This window comes from Lolium rigidum, chromosome 7 (genome assembly GCF_022539505.1).
Source record: "Lolium rigidum isolate FL_2022 chromosome 7, APGP_CSIRO_Lrig_0.1, whole genome shotgun sequence".
Lineage (NCBI taxonomy): Eukaryota > Viridiplantae > Streptophyta > Magnoliopsida > Poales > Poaceae > Lolium > Lolium rigidum.
In genome coordinates this window covers 330,650,260-330,671,887 of record NC_061514.1, presented here as the reverse complement: position 1 = coordinate 330,671,887, position 21,628 = coordinate 330,650,260, and the positions used below count along the sequence as shown (strand labels likewise).

At 41.8% G+C, this 21,628-nt stretch overlaps 2 protein-coding genes and 1 pseudogene across 2 annotated transcripts; 1 reads left to right on the top strand and 2 right to left on the bottom strand.

Moving 5' to 3' along the window:
- Positions 1 to 8,506: 8,506 nt before the first annotated feature.
- Positions 8,507 to 12,332, top strand: LOC124673424 (putative ubiquitin-like-specific protease 1B). Its single transcript, XM_047209505.1, has 9 exons — positions 8,507 to 9,108; positions 9,423 to 9,545; positions 9,641 to 9,734; positions 9,935 to 10,033; positions 10,446 to 10,538; positions 10,636 to 10,755; positions 11,305 to 11,405; positions 11,637 to 11,709; positions 11,919 to 12,332. The coding sequence occupies exons 1-9, from the start codon at positions 8,507 to 8,509 to the stop codon at positions 11,979 to 11,981; spliced, it is 1,368 nt and encodes a 455-aa protein (XP_047065461.1). The 3' UTR covers positions 11,982 to 12,332.
- A 632-nt stretch (positions 12,333 to 12,964) lies between these two features.
- On the bottom strand, positions 12,965 to 15,931 carry LOC124669944 (annotated as a pseudogene).
- A 1,497-nt stretch (positions 15,932 to 17,428) lies between these two features.
- Positions 17,429 to 20,872, bottom strand: LOC124674712 (probable E3 ubiquitin-protein ligase BAH1-like 1). The gene is made up of 6 exons (XM_047210759.1): positions 20,357 to 20,872; positions 18,773 to 19,017; positions 18,128 to 18,379; positions 17,888 to 18,025; positions 17,755 to 17,813; positions 17,429 to 17,625 (listed from the first exon to the last, which is right to left on the bottom strand). The coding sequence occupies exons 1-6, from the start codon at positions 20,556 to 20,558 to the stop codon at positions 17,520 to 17,522; spliced, it is 1,002 nt and encodes a 333-aa protein (XP_047066715.1). The 5' UTR covers positions 20,559 to 20,872; the 3' UTR covers positions 17,429 to 17,519.
- Between the last annotated feature and the right edge of the window lie 756 nt (positions 20,873 to 21,628).

Below are 21,628 nucleotides of genomic sequence, written 5' to 3'. Positions count from 1 at the left end.
TATTTGAAACTTTATATTTCTCCAATTTTATATCATTTAAAACACTAATGACAACTATGGCACTCGTATCAAAATAGTTTGACGCGACATCGTGATGGCGTGTATTTCACACGTTCGTTGGGCAACCCCAAGAGGAAGGTATGATGAGCACAGCAGCAAGTTTTCCCTCAGAAAGAAACCAAGGTTTATCGAACCAGGAGGAGCCAAGGAGCACGTTGAAGGTTGATGGCGGCGGGATGTAGTGCGGCGCAACACCAGAGATTCCGGCGCCAACGTGGAACCTGCACAACACAACCAAGCTACTTTGCCCCAACGAAACAGTGAGGTTGTCAATCTCACCGGCTTGCTCGTAACAAAGGATTAACCGTATTGTGTGGAAGATGATTGTTTGCAGAGAAAACAGTAGAAACAAGTATTGCGGTTGATTGTATTTCGAGTAAAGAGAATTGGACCGGGGTCCACAGTTCACTAGAGGTGTCTCTCCCATAAGACGAACAACATGTTGGGTGAACAAATTACGGTTGGGCAATTGACAAATAAAGAGAGCATGACAATGCACATACATATCATGATGAGTATAGTGAGATTTAATTGGGCATTACGACAAGTACATAGACCGCCATCCAACCGCATCTATGCCTAAAAGTCCACCTTCGAGGTTATCATCCGAACCCCCTCCGGTATTAAGTTGCAAGCAACGGACAATTGCATTAAGTATGGTGCGTAATGTAATCAACAACTACATCCTTAGACATAGCATCAATGTTTTATCCCTAGTGGCAACGAGCACAACACAACCTTAGAACTTTCGTCATCGTCCCGAGTGTCAATGCGGGCATGAACCCACTATCGAGCATAAGTACTCCCTCTTGGAGTTAAAAGCATCTACTTGGCCGGAGCATCTACTAATAACGGAGAGCATGCAAGATCATAAACAACACATAAGCATAACTTTGATAATCAACATAACAAGTATTCTCTATTCATCGGATCCCAACAAACGCAACATATAGAATTACATAAAGATGATCTTGATCATGTTAGGCAGCTCACAAGATCCGACAATGATAGCACAATGGGGAGAAGACAACCATCTAGCTACTGCTATGGACCCATAGTCCGGGGGTAGACTACTCACTCATCACTCCGGAGGCGACCATGGCGGTGTAGAGTCCTCCGGGAGATGAATCCCCTCTCCGGCAGGGTGCCGGAGGCGATCTCCAGGATCCCCCGAGATGGGATCGGCGGCGACGGCGTCTCGGTAATGTTTTCCGTATCGTGGCTCTCGGTACCGGGGGTTTCGTCACGGAGGCTATTTGTAGGCGGAAGGGCAAGTCGAGAGGCGGCACGGGGGCCCACACCACGGGGCCGCGCGGCCAAGGGGGCCGCGCCGCCCTAGGGTTTGGCTCCCCGTGGCCCCTCTTCGTCTCTCCTTCGGACTTCCGGAAGCTTCGTGAGAAAATAGGCCTCCGGGCTTTTATTTCGTCCAATTCCGAGAATATTTCTTTACTAGGATTTCGAAACCAAAAACAGCAGAAAACAACAACTGGCACTTCGGCATCTTGTTAATAGGTTAGTTCCAGAAAATGCACGAATATGATATAAAGTGTGCATAAAACATGTAGATAACATCAATAATGTGGCATGGAACACAAGAAATTATCGATACGTTGGAGACGTATCGGCATCCCTAAGCTTAGTTACTGCTCGTCCCGAGCAGGTAAAACGATAACAAAGATAATTTCTGGAGTGACATGCCATCATAAACTTGATCATACTATTTGTAAAGCATATGTAGAGAATGCAGCGATCAAAACAATGGTGATGACATGAGTAAACAAGTGAATCATAAAGCAAAGACTTTTCATGAATAGCACTTCAAGACAAGCATCAATAAGTCTTGCATAAGAGTTAACTCATAAAGCAATAATTCAAAGTAAAGGTATTGAAGCAACACAAAAGAAGATTAAGTTTCAGCGGTTGCTTTCAACTTGTAACATGTATATCTCATGGATATTGTCAACATAGAGTAATATAATAAGTGCAATAAGCAAATATGTAGGAATCAATGCACAGTTCACACAAGTGTTTGCTTCTTGAGGTGGAGAGAAATAGGTGAACTGACTCAACATTGAAAGTAAAAGAATGGTCCTCATAGAGGAAAAGCATCGATTGCTATATTTGTGCTAGAGCTTTGATTTTGAAAACATGAAACAATTTTGTCAACGGTAGTAATAAAGCATATGCATCATGTAAATTATATCTTATAAGTTGCAAGCCTCATGCATAGTGTACTAATAGTGCTCGCACCTTGTCCTAATTAGCTTGGACTACCTGGATTATCACCGCAATACATATGCTTTAACCAAGTTTCACAAAGGGGTACCTCTATGCCGCTCGTACAAAGGTCTAAGGAGAAAGCTCGCATTTGGATTTCTCGCTTTTGATTATTCTCAACTTAGACATCCATACCGGGACAACATAGACAACGAGATAATGGACTCCTCTTTTAATGCTTTAAGCATTTGACAACAATTAATTCTTTTCTCATTAGAGATTTGAGGATATTTGTCCAAAACTGAAACTTCCACCATGAATCATGGCTTTAGTTAGCGGCCCAATGTTCTTCTCTCACAATATGCATGCTCAAACCATTCAACTCAGTGTAGATCGCCCTTACTTCGGACAAGACGAACATGCATAGCAACTCACATGAAATTCAACAATGAGTTGATGGCGTTCCCCGATAAACATGGTTATCGCACAACAAGCAACTTAATAAGAGATAAAGTGCATAATTACATATTCAATACCACAATAGTTTTTAAGCTATTTGTCCCATGAGCTATATATTGCAAAGGTGAATGATGGAATTTTAAAGGTAGCACTCAAGCAATTTACTTTGGAATGGCTGGAAAATACCATGTAGTAGGTAGGTATGGTGGACACAAATGGCATAGTGGTTGGCTCAAGTATTTTGGATGCATGAGAAGTATTCCCTCTCGATACAAGGTTTAGGCTAGCAAGGCTTGTTAGAAACAAACACAAGGATGAACGGTACAGCAAAACTCACATAAAAGACATATTGAAAACATTATAAAACTCTACACCGTCTTCCTTGTTGTTCAAACTCAATACTAGAAATTATCTAGACCTTAGAGAAACCAATTATGCAAACCAAATTTTAGCATGCTCTATGTATTTCTTCATTAATGGGTGCAAAGCATATGATGCAAGAGCTTAAACATGAGCACAACAATTGCCAAGTATCACATTACCCAAGACATTATAGCAATTACTACATGTGTCATTTTCCAATTCCAACCATATAACAATTTAACGAAGGAGAAACTTCGCCATGAATACTATGAGTAGAAACCAAGGACATACTTGTCCATATGCTACAGCGGAGTGTGTATCTCTCCCATAAAGTGAATGCTAGGATCCATTTTATTCAATCAAAACAAAAACAAAAACAAACCGACGCTCCAAGAAAAAGCACATAAGATGTGGCCGAATAAAAATGTAGTTTCGGGGAGGAACCTGATAATTTGTTGATGAAGAAGGGGATGCCTTGGGCATCCCCAAGCTTAGACGCTTGAGTATTCTTGATATATGCAGGGGTGAACCACGGGTGCATCCCCAAGCTTAGAGCTTTCACTCTCCTTGATCATGTTGCATCATACTCCTCTCTTGATCCTTGAAAACTTCCTCCACACCAAACTCGAAACAACTCATTAGAGGGTTAGTGCACAATATAAATTGACATATTCAGAGGTGACACAATCATTCTTAACACTTCTGGACATTGCATAATGCTACTGGACATTAGTGGATCAAAGAAATTCATCCAACATAGCGAAAGAGGCAATGCGAAATAAAAGGCAGAATCTGTCAAAACAGAACAGTTCGTATTGACGAATTTTAAAATGGCACCAGACTTGCTCAAATGAAAATGCTCAAATTGAATGAAAGTTGCGTACATATCTGAGGATCATGCACGTAAATTGGCATAATTTTCTGAGCTTCCTGCAGGGCAGTGGGCTCAGATTCGTGACAGCAAAGAAATCTGGAACTGCGCAGTAATCCAAATCTAGTACTTACTTTTCTATCAACGGCTTAACTTGGCACAACAAAACTCAAAACTAAGATAAGGAGAGGTTGCTACAGTAGTAAACAACTTCCAAGACACAAAATAAAAACAAAGTACTGTAGCAAAATAACACATGGGTTATCTCCCAAGAAGTTCTTTCTTTATAGCCATTAAGATGGGCTCAGCAGTTTTAATGATGCACTCGCAAGAAATAGTATTTGAAGCAAAAGAGAGCATCAAGGGGCAAATTCAAAACACATTTAAGTCTAACATGCTTCCTATGCATAGGAATCTTGTAAATAAACAAGTACATGAGGAGCAAAGCAACAAGCATAGGAAGATAAAACAAGTGTAGCTTCAAAAATTTCAGCACATAGAGAGGTGTTTTAGTAACATGAAAATTTCTACAACCATATTTTCCTCTCTCATAATAATTTTCAGTAGCATCATGAGCAAACTCAACAATGTAACTATCACATAAAGCATTCTTATCATGAGTCTCATGCATAAAATTATTACTCTCCACGTAAGCATAATCAATTTTATTAGTTATAGTGGGAGCAAATTCAACAAAGTGGCTATCATCATATATAGGAGGCATATTGTAATCATAAAAGAAAATTTTCTCCTCAATGCTTGGGGGACTAAAAATACCATGCTCATCAGAGCCAGCTTCCCCAAGCTTAGAATTCTCCATAGCATTAGCAACAATGGTGTTCAAAGCATCCATAGTAATAACATTCCCATTAGCATGCATATAAAGTTCCATGGGTTTTTTAATTCTCTCTTCAAACACATCATGTCCTAATTCAAGATAAAGTTCATAAAGATCTCTCATATTTTTGTTGTTTTCCATTATGCTTAACTAGTGAAATAAAAACATGCATGATATTAAGTAAAGTAAAACAAGTAATTATTTTTTTTGTTTTTTTGATATAGCAAGCAAGACAGTAAATAAAGTAAAGCTAGCAACTAATTTTTTTGTGTTTTGATATAATGCAGCAAACAAAGTAGTAAATAAAATAAAGCAAGACAAAAACAAAGTAAAGAGATTGAGAAGTGGAGACTCCCTTGCAAGCGTGTCTTGATCTCCCCGACAACGGCGCCGTGAAAATATGCTTGATGGCGTGTATTTCACACGTTCGTTGGGCAACCCCAAGAGGAAGGTATGATGAGCACAGCAGCAAGTTTTCCCTCGAAAGAAACCAAGGTTTATCGAACCGAGGAGGAGCCAAGGAGCACGTTGAAGGTTGATGGCGGCGGGATGTAGTGCGGCGCAACACCGAAGATTCCGGCGCCAACGTGGAACCCGCACAACACAACCAAGCTACTTTGCCCCAACGAAACAGGTGAGGTTGTCAATCTCACCGGCTTGCTCGTAACAAAGGATTAACCGTATTGTGTGGAAGATGATTGTTTGCGAGAAAACAGTAGAAACAAGTATTGCGGTTGATTGTATTTCGAGTAAAGAGAATTGGACCGGGGTCCACAGTTCACTAGAGGTGTCTCTCCCATAAGACGAACAAGCATGTTGGGTGAACAAATTACGGTTGGGCAATTGACAAATAAAGAGAGCATGACAATGCACATACATATCATGATGAGTATAGTGAGATTTAATTGGGCATTACGACAAAGTACATAGACCGCCATCCAATCGCATCTATGCCTAAAAAGTCCACCTTCGAGGTTATCATCCGAACCCCCTCCAGTATTAAGTTGCAAGCAACGGACAATTGCATTAAGTATGGTGCGTAATGTAATCAACAACTACATCCTTAGACATAGCATCAATGTTTTATCCCTAGTGGCAACAAGCACAACACAACCTTAGAACTTTCTCGTCATCTGTCCCAGGTGTCAATGCGGGCATGAACCCACTATCGAGCATAAGTACTCCCTCTTGGAGTTAAAAGCATCTACTTGGCTAGAGCATCTACTAATAACGGAGAGCATGCAAGATCATAAACAACACATAAGCATAACTTTGATAATCAACATAACAAGTATTCTCTATTCATCGGATCCCAACAAACGCAACATATAGAATTACATAAAGATGATCTTGATCATGTTAGGCAGCTCACAAGATCCGACAATGATAGCACAATGGGGAGAAGACAACCATCTAGCTACTGCTATGGACCCATAGTCCAGGGGTAGACTACTCACTCATCACTCCGGAGGCGACCATGGCGGTGTAGAGTCCTCCGGGAGATGAATCCCCTCTCCGGCGAGGTGCCGGAGGCGATCTCCGAGGATCCCCCGAGATGGGATCGGCGGCGACGGCGTCTCGCAATGTTTTCCGTATCGTGGCTCTCGGTGCTCGGGGGTTTCGTCACGGAGGCTATTTGTAGGCGGAAGGGCAAGTCGAGAGGCGGCACGGGGGCCCACACCACAGGGCCGCGCGGCCAAGGGGGCCGCGCCGCCCTAGGGTTTGGCTCCCCGTGGCCCCTCTTCGTCTCTCCTTCGGACTTCCGGAAGCTTCGTGAGAAAATAGGCCTCCGGGCTTTTATTTCGTCCAATTCCGAGAATATTTCTTTACTAGGATTTCGAAACCAAAAACAGCAGAAAACAGAATCGGCACTTCGGCATCTTGTTAATAGGTTAGTTCCAGAAAATGCACGAATATGATATAAAGTGTGCATAAAACATGTAGATAACATCAATAATGTGGCATGGAACACAAGAAATTATCGATACGTTGGAGACGTATCACATCGCACTAGTGAGAATGTATGGATTGGCACCTTTCGCGGGTGTTAGAAAAATAGTCGATATATTTATATTAAACAAGTTTACTTCTTTCTTTATAATCCATTAGCGAGTACACTTTCGTGCTAGCCCTTTTATTTTTGCTCCATCGTATATAACAATGTCATGACATGATTGTGTTGGTTGTATTGAATCTTAAAGTTTAATGATTTATCATTAGAAATACACTAGATCTAAAGTAGAACTACACTTCTAAACCGGTTTATATCAAAGAAACCCATATAAAAATGAAGAAAAAACACACATTCAACAGATTAGTTGGTGCCACAAAGATGTACTATGGTGTGGTTGTATTTATCTTAACATATTTAAATATCATTATAAAGGATCTTACAAATTACGACATTAAGAAATATCTGAATTTTGGATGCTAGAATTGTCTTGCTTGGCAATAACTAATGAAAATTGTAATGTGTGTGATAGGTATCTGCAAGTGGTTTGTTCATGAATCACTTATGCTAGATCTTCTAGTAGATCTTGCTCCCTTTTTCATTTATTCGTTATATAAAATTTTCCCGCCATGTCATTCAATATTTAGCATGTGTATAAGAAAACCAGTCCCGATCTAGGACATTTTTTTTACCTTTTCTGCTTCTTTCAACATACATAAGAGGATAGTAGCCTGTCTAAACTATGAAAATCCTATTTGGGAACCAGCAAGACTTTTTGAAACCATCTAAAACAAACAAATTGTAAACGTTAAAATTTATACACTTGAGAAGCTAATTTAGAGTTAAATACTGTACCAAAAGTGTGAACATGGAGTATCAATGTATGCCTACAGGTTGGGTTTATAAGCGTAGAATGTGTCGTAAGCGGGTGACCTTAGTGTTCTAGCCTACGAGACAGGCCAGACTGTGAACTCTGTCTTTGTTTTCCACTAGGAAAATGACCGACCAAGCTCAAGATGACCCATATAACCTTTTGCTAATTGCATGGACAATAGATGAGATATAAATGTAAAGCATTTCTTGATAGTTGATTTAGTTTGGGCTAACTCGTAATGTTAGTCATGGTTTGGTGGTGGACAACTGGATTGTCAAAAAAAAAGTTTGAGCTGGATGAGCTATCCAAGTATAAGATATTTTAGATATGTGAAAATAGAGTAGATACAAACCAAAATGAGTGACACTACATACTAAAAATAAACTAAATGTAAATTAAAGTGGGTGAATTTACAAAAGAGCTAAAGATGTCTTATAAAAGCGAACGGAGGGAGTATTTGTTGGTAATTTTGTGAAGCTGATATTGAGCCTACTTGACTCTTGTCAAAATATTTTATTTTTTATGTAAGTGAACATTAACATTATTTTTTCTCACAGTGCAAACTCACTTGATGCAGTCTAACCCTAAAAAAAGGCTGTCTCGTCTAAACCATATGAAACTCATCGATAATTTGGTCGTCTCCCATAAAGAAAAGGATATTTCGGCCGTTTTCGAAAAATAAAGGACAAATCGGTCGTCAATTTACCATCCGACATCGATTTGGTCCGGCTAGGGGATCTCGCCGCCGGATCGTGTTCCCAATTTCAAATCCGGTGGCGCCGCCTGCCCATCTGCCTCCCGAAACCCCAGCTGTACCGCCGCCGGCCTCCGCCGCCCTAGCTAGGATTCCTTGCTACCCCGCAAGAGCATCCTATGCCCCGTGCACCCGCAGCCCACCGCGGCGGCGGCAAGCGGCCCATCCGCGGCGCTCACCGGACCACCTCCCCGACTCCCCGCCGCCGCCTTCCGGTCCCCAATCACTTCCTCGCCCTCCGCTTGAGCCTCCTCTTCGCCCTCTTCGCCCTCACCACCGCTCCCCACCGCCCCCGCAAGCGCCGCACCGACGGCGCAAGTCGCCCCGCCCCCTGTCCCCGCCGCCGCCGCCGCAGCCGTATTGCCGCCCTCCGCCGCTTCCTCGCCCTCGGCTCATTCGCCCTCCGTCACGTCCTCGCGGGCGGCGCATCGGCCTCTTGCCGCCGCCGGAAGGCCTCCTTCTCCTTGATAGAGAAAGACATGGGCTGCACCTTCTCGCGGGCCTCGAGGGTATACAAGAAAGCTGTCGAGGGGTTGCGGGAGGTGGGAGATCTCAGTGCCAATCAGGTTCAAGCGGACAAGGCTGATGCGGCCAGGAGGGGTATTGGCGATTGGACCAACATTAGATCGGAGGAGGTGCCGAGCTATAAGCCCAATGAGGTAACCATTTCAATCTCATGGTTGCATGAGAAGAAATTAACATGGTTCGCTGTGGTGAAATGGTTAATGCACCTGCGTTCGCCTTAATGGCGTTTACTGTGATGTCTCGTAGAAGTAGCTCTTTCAATAGCTGTTTGCGAACTTGTTAGCCAGAGTGAATTCACCCATATAATTAGTAGAAATTTTCTTTCGATTGCTTTTTTTTTTGTTCGATGCTATGATCATAGCAACTCCGTAACAAAGGTGAATGCTTTTGGGTTCCTCAAAGAAAAAAGATGTTCAAAGGGTTAGCTCTGCTTTTGTAAACTCTAGCTATGTTAAATGGATAATTTAGTGCATTGTCGATTAACCTGTCCGTTGTGACTTTTTTCAACAGCTTTTCACATATAACTCACATAGTTTGTACCTGTCATTTTCAGGATCTGCCTGAATTATTTACAGCTCTCACAAATGAAGAAGAAAGTTTAGTACACTACTATTTGTATGGTAGTGGTCACAGGTACACACTTGGCAATCATGCTTAGTGAATTTTATTCAATACTTCTGCTCTTATCTTGTTAGCACAATTAAGCATTATTCCTCTTCTGTTTGCAGTAAAGAAAGATTAGTACTGCATGAGTCTTCAAATATCGAGATTACCAGAGAGAAACTATGGTGCTTGAGGCCTCGTGGTTGGTTAAACGACGAGGTGAATATCCAAACTGAAGAAATTGTTTCATTAAGGAAAAACGTACTGAGAATATGCTTAAATGATGTTACCTTTTTTATGAACTGAAGAAATACCCTTCCCCAGACCCCACAATGTGAGGGAGCTTTCAGCACTGGGTACACCTCTTTTTTTTTTATGTTCGAAGGCTTAATCTTGTATCCTATTTTTACCCCTTTCAGGTCATCAATTTTTACCTAGAATTGTTAAAGGAGAGGGCAAAAAGAGAACCCACAAGATTTTTAAAATGCCACTTCTTTAACACATTCTTCTATAAGAAGGTTAGCTGATCTGCATTCTTTGCTTTCTAGTACTTTGCTGATGTGGTAGCCTTCCTGTCTTTCTGCCGAACAAAGTTCTATGATAAGGGTATCCAGTGTTGGCTTGATATCCACCTTAGCTGCATGGCTAGTCTCGTTGATCTGTTTATCCATACCTCATGGTTACGTAATTTTATGACCTTTGTTGAATTACAATGCATTTGTGGTACTTGTTATTCTATATATAAATGTTGTATGCTGTTCTTCTTCTTCCAATAAGGGTCAACATTCCATTCTAATTTTCACTTGTCAGATCCCCTTGCTATTTGACTATGTGTTAATAACCTTTATTGTTAGATCTCCTGTCATGATCTTTAACATGAAGCTTGCACTGAACAGTGAACACTTCACGACTTTCTGAATTCTTGTTCAGCTTGCTGGTGGAAAAACTGGTTATGACTATGAATCTGTCAGAAGATGGACAACCCTCAACAAGTTGGGTTATGCGCTAATGGACTGTGATAAAGTAAGTTGCTAATGGACCCACTTCTGTTGTTACTAATATTTTCTCTTTTACATGTTCATTTCTCATGATCAACTTACAGTCAGAATTTCGTGTGCAGATATTTATTCCAATTCACAGAGATTTACATTGGTGCTTGGCAGTTATTAACATGAAGGAAAAAACTTATGAATATCTTGATTCTTTTGGTGTCATGGACTTTGATGTACTGAGAATACTGGTAGGCTTAACCGATGTCTTAGAAATAAATTACCATCCGCTTAGATGATGTCTTAGACTACAAGTACTATTTTAGGGAGCCAAGAGGTATAAATATAGCCTCCGGTTACTTGTCTTATGACTTGTGAGAAAATGGTTCCTGAACAGTCCAGTGATTATGCATAAAACTTGAGGTGACCGTCTCAAATCATGTGGTACGCATAATTTGATTTGCCCATTTGGATGGCAGAACTAGCTAGTATAGTAGTAAAAAGTGCACTATTATGGTATGAATTATGTATGTGTGTCATTCACAGGATTAGCTGTGCGATATATATAAAGATAATGTGTTAATTTCATGATTTTAGTGTATCTTATAAACCTATGTTCTTCAGCGTTATCTTTTATCTTTCATCATTTAAGATGTCTGCATGTTAAACATACTGAGCAGAAAATTAACATTATTACTTATCAATTTAAAATATATCCATGGGTTGCAATTGTTGTTTTTTATATTGCTAATTATTTCAATATTTGTTAAAGTGGAGTTATGTTTTTCTGTTTCTGTCAGGCTACATATATTATGGATGAAGTGAAGGACAAGAGTAACATAGAGTTAGACGTTAGTTCTTGGCAGGATGTATCAGTTCCTCTTTGTATGCAACATAATGGGTAAACTTTCTTTCCACTGCCTAAAGGTTTAAATTCAGCTGTGACTTGAGGAATAAGAGTTTTCTTTTGGTTGTGGCAAACAACTCATACGAAGTGCTAATTATCACCGCTCAGGCACTCAGTGCATGGCTGTATTTTCATCACCGGATTATTCTCTAGCTGAAAATCTCAGTTGTGCTTCCGCAGCGAGTAGATATGGATTTGTTTGACACTGAACTTGTTTTGTAATAGATGGGATTGCGGTATGTTCATGCTCAAGTTCATCGATTTCCACAGCCGAGGTGTCAGTCCATCTTTTAGTCAGGTGGGTATAATAGACGCCTTCTGACTTTCAACTTAGTAAATATGCTTGACTGGTGTCTCTTTAGAGGTGCTTGAATGTCTGCGAGCTCCTAGATCAGGCCCAACATGCTGACATGAGGCTTCATCTCTATCGCACACCCATATATAGTGGGCATTAACTTCTACCTGGTACTATGTAGTTTGATTTGGGTAATCAATTACTCTTTGCAGGAAGACATGGAATATTTTAGGAAGCGGACAGCAAAGGAGATCCTGAGATTAAAAGCTGAGTAAGGAATGGGCCCTTTATGATCAACATCTAGACATTTTACCATGTCAGGTATTCTTCTTGCATTCCGCTGGAAAAGATGCGAGGAAGTATCTCTGCTGTCAACTAGAGTCGTGGTGATTAAGCTCTAAGAGTATATCACCATGCCACCACAGTTTTGTAAAATCTCTAATTCATATTCATCTAGGATCTGATTTTGATAAAATAGGAAGGATGGAGAAGAGATGTATAGGGAAGATAATAAGACTTGTTTAGAGGTAGAGTGCTCTGCTCCCCCCAATACCATGTATCAGCAATTGTAATCTGGAACTCAAGACAGTATAAGGCCGGCATGAATTATTCCTCTTATAACCTTATTCCATTATCTAAATACTGCTTGTACTTTCGTGAAAATTTAAGCAGATAATGATGTTCTGCGGTTACAATGTTCGTCTTGATCGTTATTTCAACATCCACAAATGGTGTACTAGAGAAAACTAACATCGATATGTTATCCCTACAGCATGATGCACATAAAAGGGTTGATAAATGATCAAGATAAAACTTTCATATTTTGCATTCTGAAATGTTCTTTTTATTATAATAAGAGTAGGTGAATCCACTTACTAATTTACGAATAAAAAAAAATTAGTAGAAACTTCCTATTTGGAATAGAAATAGGCTATGCTTCTGGCAGTATTAGCTGTTTAGTGACTGTACAATAAATAACTAAATAAATAAATGGAAGACCTAGATAATCCTGTCAGTCAGAAAAGGACGATCTAGATGAATAGGCCAGGTTGAATATAAATATATTTGCAATTCTATCTAGATAATCACTACAAATTTACCCCCATTTTACATCAAGGTGCACAAAAGTGATCTCCCATTTACAAACCAATTCATTTCAGCAGGATAGATCTAACTTTATTGCTCAAGGAGTTGTGACAAAGCGAGATCTGACCAACAACGACGGGAAATCCCATTTTTATCAATAGTATAAGTTCCATCAGATGCCCAAGAATGCTCTGCATTGGGACTCCCAATGCTCCTTAGCCAAGCGAACACCATCTGCATTCTCTTCTCCCAGTACTCTGGACAACTGTCGATAGTTCAACAATTCAATGCTAATAAACTAATCAGAAGAAACAGAAATTGTTCCTTTCTTCTGTCATACCTCTGCTCACTGAGAGCTAGTTAGGGTGTACACTTACCTATAGCTTAGTAACATGTTCAGCTCATCCAAGTGTATAGCATTAGGAAACACCCCAGCCTGAAATTGGAAATTATGTCAGTCAGCAAGTCACCCACATACGATCTACAGAACAGATGGACGTATTTATACCTGTCGGCACAAAGGGCACTTTGATCTATGATCTGCAGACTTAAGCCCATCAACAATTGTCACCGATGCGGCAGAACAGCAGCACAAGTAGCAAAATATGTGTCCACAGGAGAGAGAGACTGGATCATACATTGTGTCCTGCAAAAATAAAGAAATTACCTAGTTTATGTGGTGTACTGAGTAAGAGAATTTGCAAGGGTAAATAGATCTTGGCTTAGATGTCAGAAGTGCAAACTGACCAAGCAAATATCAACGCGCATAGAGTCAAAGAGGTTGCATGAGAGCGTAGGCTGGTCATCGTCAAATGTGAGCAAACAGTCACCAAAGAGCTCCATTGCAGCCTCATTGTTCTTGCTCCTTCTCAGGTTCATGTAGAAAGCTATTAACTCAGGCAACCATGGGGACTGAAGTATCTCAATGTGCAGGCTCTGGGCTTGAGCTTTGAACTCCTGCCCTTGCTTCGAATAATGTATCTGCAAAAGGTAGTTCTCATTGTTTTAAATTACTTACTTATAATCAACTTTTATTATCTGAAATGCAATGGCAGCTACAAATTCGATAGTTTATTCCCATTGCTGGTTAATGTACTCAATAGAAATATGATAATGCAGTTCAAGTATACCATCATACCCTTTTGAGTATAGTCCATGTTATTCCTATATGCATTGGCAGACTTCACTGAAATTTGCCTGTTTAAGCCTATATAATGCATTAAACATATATGCTTTTCCCCTCTAATGCAGGAGTATAGTTTTTTCCCTTTCCTTTTGTTATTATTCTATGAAGATCTTAAATGTTAATATATTTCACTTTTAAAGAATAAGTCTATGGCCATACCTTGTCATACTTCTTTAGAATTTTCCTCATCGCCACAGCGTTTATGATTGCATATGTAACCAAGTCTTTGCCTTGCTGTATCAGTTTCCCATGGCTCTTGTGACACCTGTTGGTGAACCACATGGCGTATTTCTTGAAACCTGACGCCAAGTGTAGTTCAAGAAGCTTCTTGGTCTTCTCGTTGAAGCAGCCAACGACGGCTGCCATCTCACCGAGTAGGGATGGGAAGAAACTCCCATCACATACTGCATATTTGTTAATACATTGTCAAGTAACGAACCATGAAAGGTAATATAAACACCACTTGAACTAGAGTACTCTCAATGCCAGTCGAACCGTCCATGGATTATTCTTCCTTTTGTCGGCACTTTGCAGTCTTTACGGAAAAAAAAGCCCCAAAGTAGAATAGAGATTTGGAGTGAAAGGCACAGAGGCACCAATCGCAGTAAGCTCCTTGTTAAACCTTAGTTATAGAGTTGTTTAAATAGGTGTCACCACGTTCAGTACTTTGACTCTTATCAACATGAACATTTTTAATTTGTTAGCTGTGCCTAGATATGTAAAATAGCACTCTATAGTTTATTGCTGAAGCCATCTCTAGGTGTATTCACTTTGAACTAATAGTAGGTTTGGCCCTGTAGTTGTAGCGCCGTGCTGCCTCCATGTCGATCTGTGGGCAAAATTTAACCACTCTGGTTTATTTTACGGGTAGAACCAAATATATCACACCTTATTTTAGTGAAGATAGAGACTTGGGGGCTTACTGGCTAGCCTGAGTGCAAACCCACCGCTCTCTTAATCAGGTACCACAGTGGTTCCTCCCACTGCTTGTCTAGTTTTATTCAACTGAGGGGCTCCTCTCTGAGTTGGTCTTTGCATGCATGTGTGCAGCTTTGTGAATGCTTGAGTCTTTCTTGATCGGTGCACAACCTATGTTTCCGCTAGAGCAAATGTTAACAAAAAAACTGAAACTGGTGGTGAAAAACCATTTCTCTAAATTCTAGGGGCATGCGTGAGCAAACCATGAATACCCACATTAGTCTTTTTTTTCCTTTGACAGAATGAATCCCAACATAAGTTATTTTATTTTATAAACTATATATCAATCCCCACGTCGTTAATGGCTTTGACTCTATGTATGTATCTATCTGCGAGAAGTTATCATAGCTGAAGAAAAGGCAAGTGGGCCTGGTAAAATATACAGGTGAATTTTGCCAGCAAGGATCACCTGTAGAATCCCAAAACCACGGTGTAGCTAGGCCGCACACGCGTTGCATGCGGAATTTGTCAAGATGATGGTAACTTGGAGAAAGTAAAATGCAAGAATATTGACACTGACAACGACCGATTCTAATTCTCTTATATAGGTTTGTCATTTTGCCAGAGGGGGGAATCCACTAGGGGCCTCTTATTCAGAAAAAAAAAATGGATACACCGGGAAAGATCCGAGAAAGCAGGAGGCTCCAAAGTGCGAGCCAAAACTGGCAGAAGCAAATCAAAAACCATTTTTTGGCGGATTATTTATAGTGGAAGCAAATAACAAACTTACAACGTACGCCACCACAAAAATAGTGACAAAATGAAGCCGATATGGCCGTGGTTTTTACCTGAGCAGTGGCCGGCGCACCGGACGCTGCCGGCGGCCGAGGAGGAGGCTGCCGTTTCGTGGTGGGAGCTGGGCTCGGAGCGGCATTTTTTGAGCATCTTCTTTAGGCGTTTGAGCCCCACGCCGGGGAGCTCCTCCTCCACCCTGACCCCTCTCATGTACGTCTCGTACTTCTTCGTGGACTTCATTGCCGGCCGGCCGGCCGGCCGGCTGATTCCACCGGTGGCAAGGTCACCAAAGCAGAAATGAGCCAAGCTAGCTCGGTTCTTATACTGTACATCAGATAAGAAGTTTTCTCCGATGTTAATAAATTCAGAATAGCAGATGAGGTCATGAGGAGGTCTGTCTCGTGTACAATGCAATGGTATGATAGATGGTGCCGTGGATGCTTGTACCTTCCCGATTTCCTTGCCTAAATTCAGACGAATCAGGTGTGTAATGTGGTCATGGCCGGCAACGTGCTACTGGCGCTGGCACCTCAGCATGCTACGCTGATATAAGAAATTAAAACAGCAGCGCAAGTTGATGAGCACGAGTAAACAACATATACTTTGACTGTGTCCTGTGTCGATCACGCAAAGATATCGATTTACAATAAATCTACCCTAGTTTTTTTTTGCAAGAAATCCACCGATCTATTAATAATCATCAACAGTAGTACAAATAATCCAAAAAGTAAAGAAAATTACAAATTGGTACTCGGACCACCTAGCGACGACTACAAACACTAGCACGAGCCGAAGGCGCGCCGCTGTCCTCGCCCCTCCATCGCCGGAGTCAGGCAAAGCTTGTCGTAGTAGAGCTTGTTGTAGTAGATAGACGGGAAGTCGTCGTGCTAAGGTCCCAAAGGACCAACGCACCAGAGTAGCAACCATCGCCAATGATGACAACCGTAGATCGGAAGAGACTATCATGAAACCACACCAATAAACACGAAAACCGACCGGATCCCAGGAGGTCCGACGGGCACACAACTCCACGCGCCCTCCGTCAGCGCTAGATGCACCACCGGAGCGAGGATAGGGCGGGGAGAACCTTATTCTGACTTCAGGATGTAGCCGCCGCCTCACCATCCCAAAAAAGAGACTGAAAAGCAAACTAAATTAAGAACGGAAACTCCCCGCCGGCGAGGGACCGTGGTCCGCCACACCTCCAAGACCCCAAGGCCACCGGAGGCGGAGCGGACGGCGGTATCGCCGGCGAGGAGAACGGAACCCTAGATGGGTTTTGTGGCTTCTTTCCGCTGCCTCCTGGGCTCCTTTGCACGTACCTACCCTAGTTAACAATGTCAAATGTTTTTCATCGGTTACAGCTAGAAGGGCAGCTTCAACACCCGATTATTATCTACCTGAAATTCTGTGTTGTACTTCAGCAATGAGTAGACATGGATTTGTTTGACGCTGAACCTCTTTGTAATAGATGGGATTGTGGTATGTTCATGCTCAAGTTCATGAAAGATGCAAGATAAAACTCGTGGAAACATGCAAGATGCTCCCTTGAATAACATCGGAGACCATCTACAAGTTAGAGGAGGTGCCTCTCCTCCGGATAGCAGACCTAGATCGTTGGTGAAAAATGGCAAACCCAAACCAACCAAATAGGCTGGGGTAAATAAAATAAAATATATTTACAAGTATATTCGGTTGGTCACCATAAGTTTACTCCCATTTAAGTGACCTCGGCACCTCGCATTTACAAATCAATTCATTTCAGCAGGATAGATCAAAACCAACGATGATGGGAAATCCCATTTCTACCATTAGACTACAAGTTCCATCAGATGCCCAAGAATGCTCTGCATTGGGACTCCCAATGCTCCTTCGCCAGGCGAACACGCTCAACTCGCTCCAGCTGCATTCTCTTCTCCCAGTACTCTGGGCAACTGTCGATAGTTCAACAATTCAACTCTAATAAACCTCAACTCTAATAAACCAATCACAAGAGAAAGAAAAGTGTAATTTTTTTGCTGTCATATCTCTGTTCTCTGAGAACAGTTAGGGTGTTCACTTACCTATAGCTTAGTAACATGTTCAGCTCATCCAAGTGTACAGAATTAGGAAAGACCCCAGCCTGATATTGGAAATTGGGTCATCGGTTAGTCATCCACAAACATCTGTCCACTGAATTGATGGAATTATTTATACCTGTCGGCACAAAGGGCACTTTGATTTGTGATGTGCAGACTTCAGCCCATCAACAATCGTTACCGATGCAGCAGAACAACAGCACAAGTAGCAAAATATGTGGCCACAGGAGAGAGAGACGGGGTCAAACATTGTGTCCTGCAAAAATTAAGAAATTACCTAGTTTATATTGGTGCGCTGAGTAAGAAAATTTGCAAGGGTAAATAGAGCTTGGCTTAGATGTCAGAAGTGCAAACTAACCAAGCAAATTGAACACGTCAAGCTAATGTCAACGCGCATAGAGTCAAAGAGGTTGCATGAAAGCGTAGGCTGGTCATTGTCAAATGTGAGCGTACAGTCACGAAAGAGCTCCATCCCAGCCTCGTTCTTCTTGCTCCTTCTCAGGTTCATGTAGAAAGCCATAAGCTCAGACAGCCATGGGGACTGAAGTATCTCAATGTGCAGGCTTTGGGCTTGAGCTTTGAACTCCTGCCCTTGCTTCGAATAATGTATCTGCAAAGTAGATGCTTCTGGTCATTCTTTTTAATTACTCCCTGATATCCAACTATTATTATCTGAAATGCAAAGCCACTTAACATTCAATAGCTTTATTCTCGTTTCTGGTTAATAAACTACCTAGAAATATGATAATACAGTTCAAACAATCAAACATACCATCATACCTTCTTGATTATAGTCCGTGGGATTCCTATATGCATTGACGTCTAGGGCTTCTGAAATTTGCCTATTTAAGCCTAGAATGCTTTAAATTAACATATATGCTTTTCCCCTTTAATGCAGGAGCATATCGTTTCTTTCTTTTTGTCAATACTGTATCGAGCACTTAAATATTTGTGTTTTTTACTTCAAAAGAAAAGGCAAGACTATTTGAGTGTAAGGTCATACCTTGTCATACTTCTTTAGAATTTTCCTCATTGCCACAGCGTTTATAATGGCATATGTAACCAAGTCTTTGCCCTGCTGTATCAATTGCCCATGGCCCTTGTGACATCTGTTGGTGAACCACATGGCATATTTCTTGAAACCTGATGCCAAATGTAGTTCAAGAAGCTTCTTGGCCTTCTCGTTGAAGCAGCCAACAACGGCTGACATCTCGTCGAGAAGGGATGGAAAGAAACTCCCATCACATACTGCACATTTTGTCAATAATTTGTCAACTAATAACCAACCATGAAAGGTAATATATACACCACTTGAACTAGAGTATTCACAATGCCATCTGAGCCGTCCATGACTCCATGGTTCCCTTTGTTGTCACTTTGCAGTCTTTACAAAAACAATTGCCCCAAAATCGAAGCAGGCAACTTCTGGTTCTTATTATAGAACAGAAGTTGGAGTGTGAGGCACAGTTGCACCAATCACAGCAAGCTCCTTGCTAAACCTATGAGCACATCACAGTTGACTATATACTGGTTGGTTCCCCTAGTTATAGAATTGATTAAGGGATTTTACTAACACGGACATTTTTAATTTGCTGTGCCTAGAGATGTGAAGTAAGCAGTATATAAGTAGTCAGTTTGAACTGATAGCAGGTTATTGGACCTGTAATGGTAGCACAGTGCCGCCTCCATGCCGATCTGTGTGCGGAATTCAACTACTACTCTGTTTTATTTTACAGGCATATAATCGAGTCTATGACACCTTAATTGAATGACTCGGGGGCTCCTCTCCTAGTTGGTCTTGTGTTTTTAGTTGACAGTAGAACATGCCAGCATGCAGCTTTGTCAACTAAAACGATATGGCTGAGCCTTAATCTCTCGATCTATGCACAACCGATGTTTTTTTTGCTAGAGCAAACGTTAAGAGAAAATTTGAACCAGATTGTGAAAAATATGTATTTTCTAAATTCGAGGGCATCTCCCTGAGCGAACAATGAATCCCTACATTGGTTCGTTTGATTCTTTGCATGTATCTATCCCTGAAAAGTTATCATGGATTAGCGCCGTTAGCTGAAAAAAACCTTGAACGAGCTAATTGAAATAAAACAGGTGGGCCTGGTAACATGTACATGTGGACTTGTAGAAAATACCAAAGCTACGGCTGTAGCTAGAACGTACAGATTCCATCCAGAAATTTGTCAAGCTGGTTGCAAACTGAAGAAAGTAAAATGCAAAAAATATTTGCGCTGACAGCGACCGGTTCTAATTCTCTCCTAGTTTTGTCATTTTGCCAGAGGAGGAATCCACACTAGCGACTTTATTCACAAATAGAAAGAAAACCGGGAAATAATTCCAGATAGCAAGGCCGTACAGGTTTGCATAGTTGCATGCAGAATTTGTTAAGCTGATCAGAGCCCGAAGCAAGGTTTGTCATTTTTTCATAGGAGGAATCCACTAGGCGACCTTATTCAGAAAGAAGGGAAAAAAGAACACCGGGAAAGATTCCAGATGGAGCAGTAGGCTCTGAAGTGCGGGCCAAAATTGGCACAATGAAATGAAGAAAAGAAACCGAAATGGTGGTGGTTTTTACCTGCGCAATGGCCGGCGCAGCGGACACCGCCGGGAGCGTCGGTGGTGGTGGCGGCGGCGGAGGACGGCGTTGGGTGGTGCGAGGCGAGCTCGGAGCGGCATTTTTTGAGCATCTTCTTGAGGCGCTTGAGCCCCACGCCGGGGAGCTCCTCCTCCATCCTGATTCCCCGCATGTACGTCTCGTACTTCTTGGTGAACTTCATGGCTAATTCCGCCGCGCGGCAAGATCACCAAGGCAGAATAGAGCCAAGCTAGCTCGGATTTTCCAGTGGATTCCCAAATTTGGGCAGGTTGAGGAAGAAATGTGCAGCGTTGGACGGATCAAGCACGAAAAGGAGCGAAGTAAAAGGAGGGGAGTCACCTGCTCTCGGACGGAAACAAAGTGAGGGGTGCAAGAATCGTGTGAACCTGCGGCGTTTCGCTCACGTGAATTGAGAGAGAGGGAGGAGGAAGAAGAAGAAGATTATTAGCAACACATCGAGAACCAGAGCCTTTTTGCGATGGCAAACGGGCGGGCATATATAACCTAGGCGATGGCCGACGGGTGACGAGAGGGAAAGTACTCCGTATAAGCCAAATGGTTCCATGACGAGACGACGGGGTGTTCCCTGCGTGCGGTCGCGGTCGTTTTGGTTCGCGTCGTTTTTCCAATTTTCCCTGTCTTTTCCGCCGTCTCACGATGCATGCCGATCGATGACTCGATGAGGATATTGCTCATCAGGATAGGGTGCGATTCTCCGTTTCCCAGTGTTGGAGTTGGAGTGCGTGCACTGCTGGAGGGCCACGACCGCGACGTGTAGATCAGCAGCCATACCGTGTGTGGAACGTGGAATTAATGCGCTACTGATTGAGTGACGTGTTAGTTAACCGATCGCCTAATTCAGTTAAACTGTCGGTTCATGGAAGTGTTGTGTTTGTATGCTTCTTCTGTACTTCTGCTGGCTCCATCTCCATCAGATGCCAAGATGATCGGAGCGTGCGTGCGGGCAAGATCGGAGCGTCTCTCGCTGCTCGTTCTTTTTTGGAGTATATTGTTTAAAAGTCGAGATCGTGCAGCTCTACACGTAAATATTGCTCTCTCCTAATGTTCCATATTTTTTTGTTGTGTTTTAGTTTAAATTTAAACTATATCCATGATAAGAATTATGGAGCAGTACTAAATACTAGTTTCTCAAGTTACTTAGATTTATCAAAAATTATACTATGTATGTAAACACTACTTAAGTGGATACATCTAAATTTAATCAAATCTTCGACAAGTTTCATGAGAAGG

Bases quoted from the DNA above. Each gene is read 5' to 3' on its own strand.
- LOC124673424 (XM_047209505.1), top strand. From the start codon at position 8,507: ATGCCCCGTGCACCCGCAGCCCACCGCGGCGGCGGCAAGCGGCCCATC. The intron at 11,406-11,636 runs GTAAACTTTCTT...GTTTTGTAATAG, and splicing joins CTTTGTATGCAACATAATGG to ATGGGATTGCGGTATGTTCA. The intron at 11,710-11,918 runs GTGGGTATAATA...TACTCTTTGCAG, and splicing joins TCAGTCCATCTTTTAGTCAG to GAAGACATGGAATATTTTAG.
- LOC124674712 (XM_047210759.1), bottom strand. From the start codon at position 20,558: ATGAAGTTCACCAAGAAGTACGAGACGTACATGCGGGGAATCAGGATG. The intron at 18,026-18,127 runs GTTAGTTTGCAC...TAATTTTTGCAG, and splicing joins TGACGTGTTCAATTTGCTTG to GACACAATGTTTGACCCCGT. The intron at 17,814-17,887 runs GTATAAATAATT...TTCCAATATCAG, and splicing joins AGTGCCCTTTGTGCCGACAG to GCTGGGGTCTTTCCTAATTC.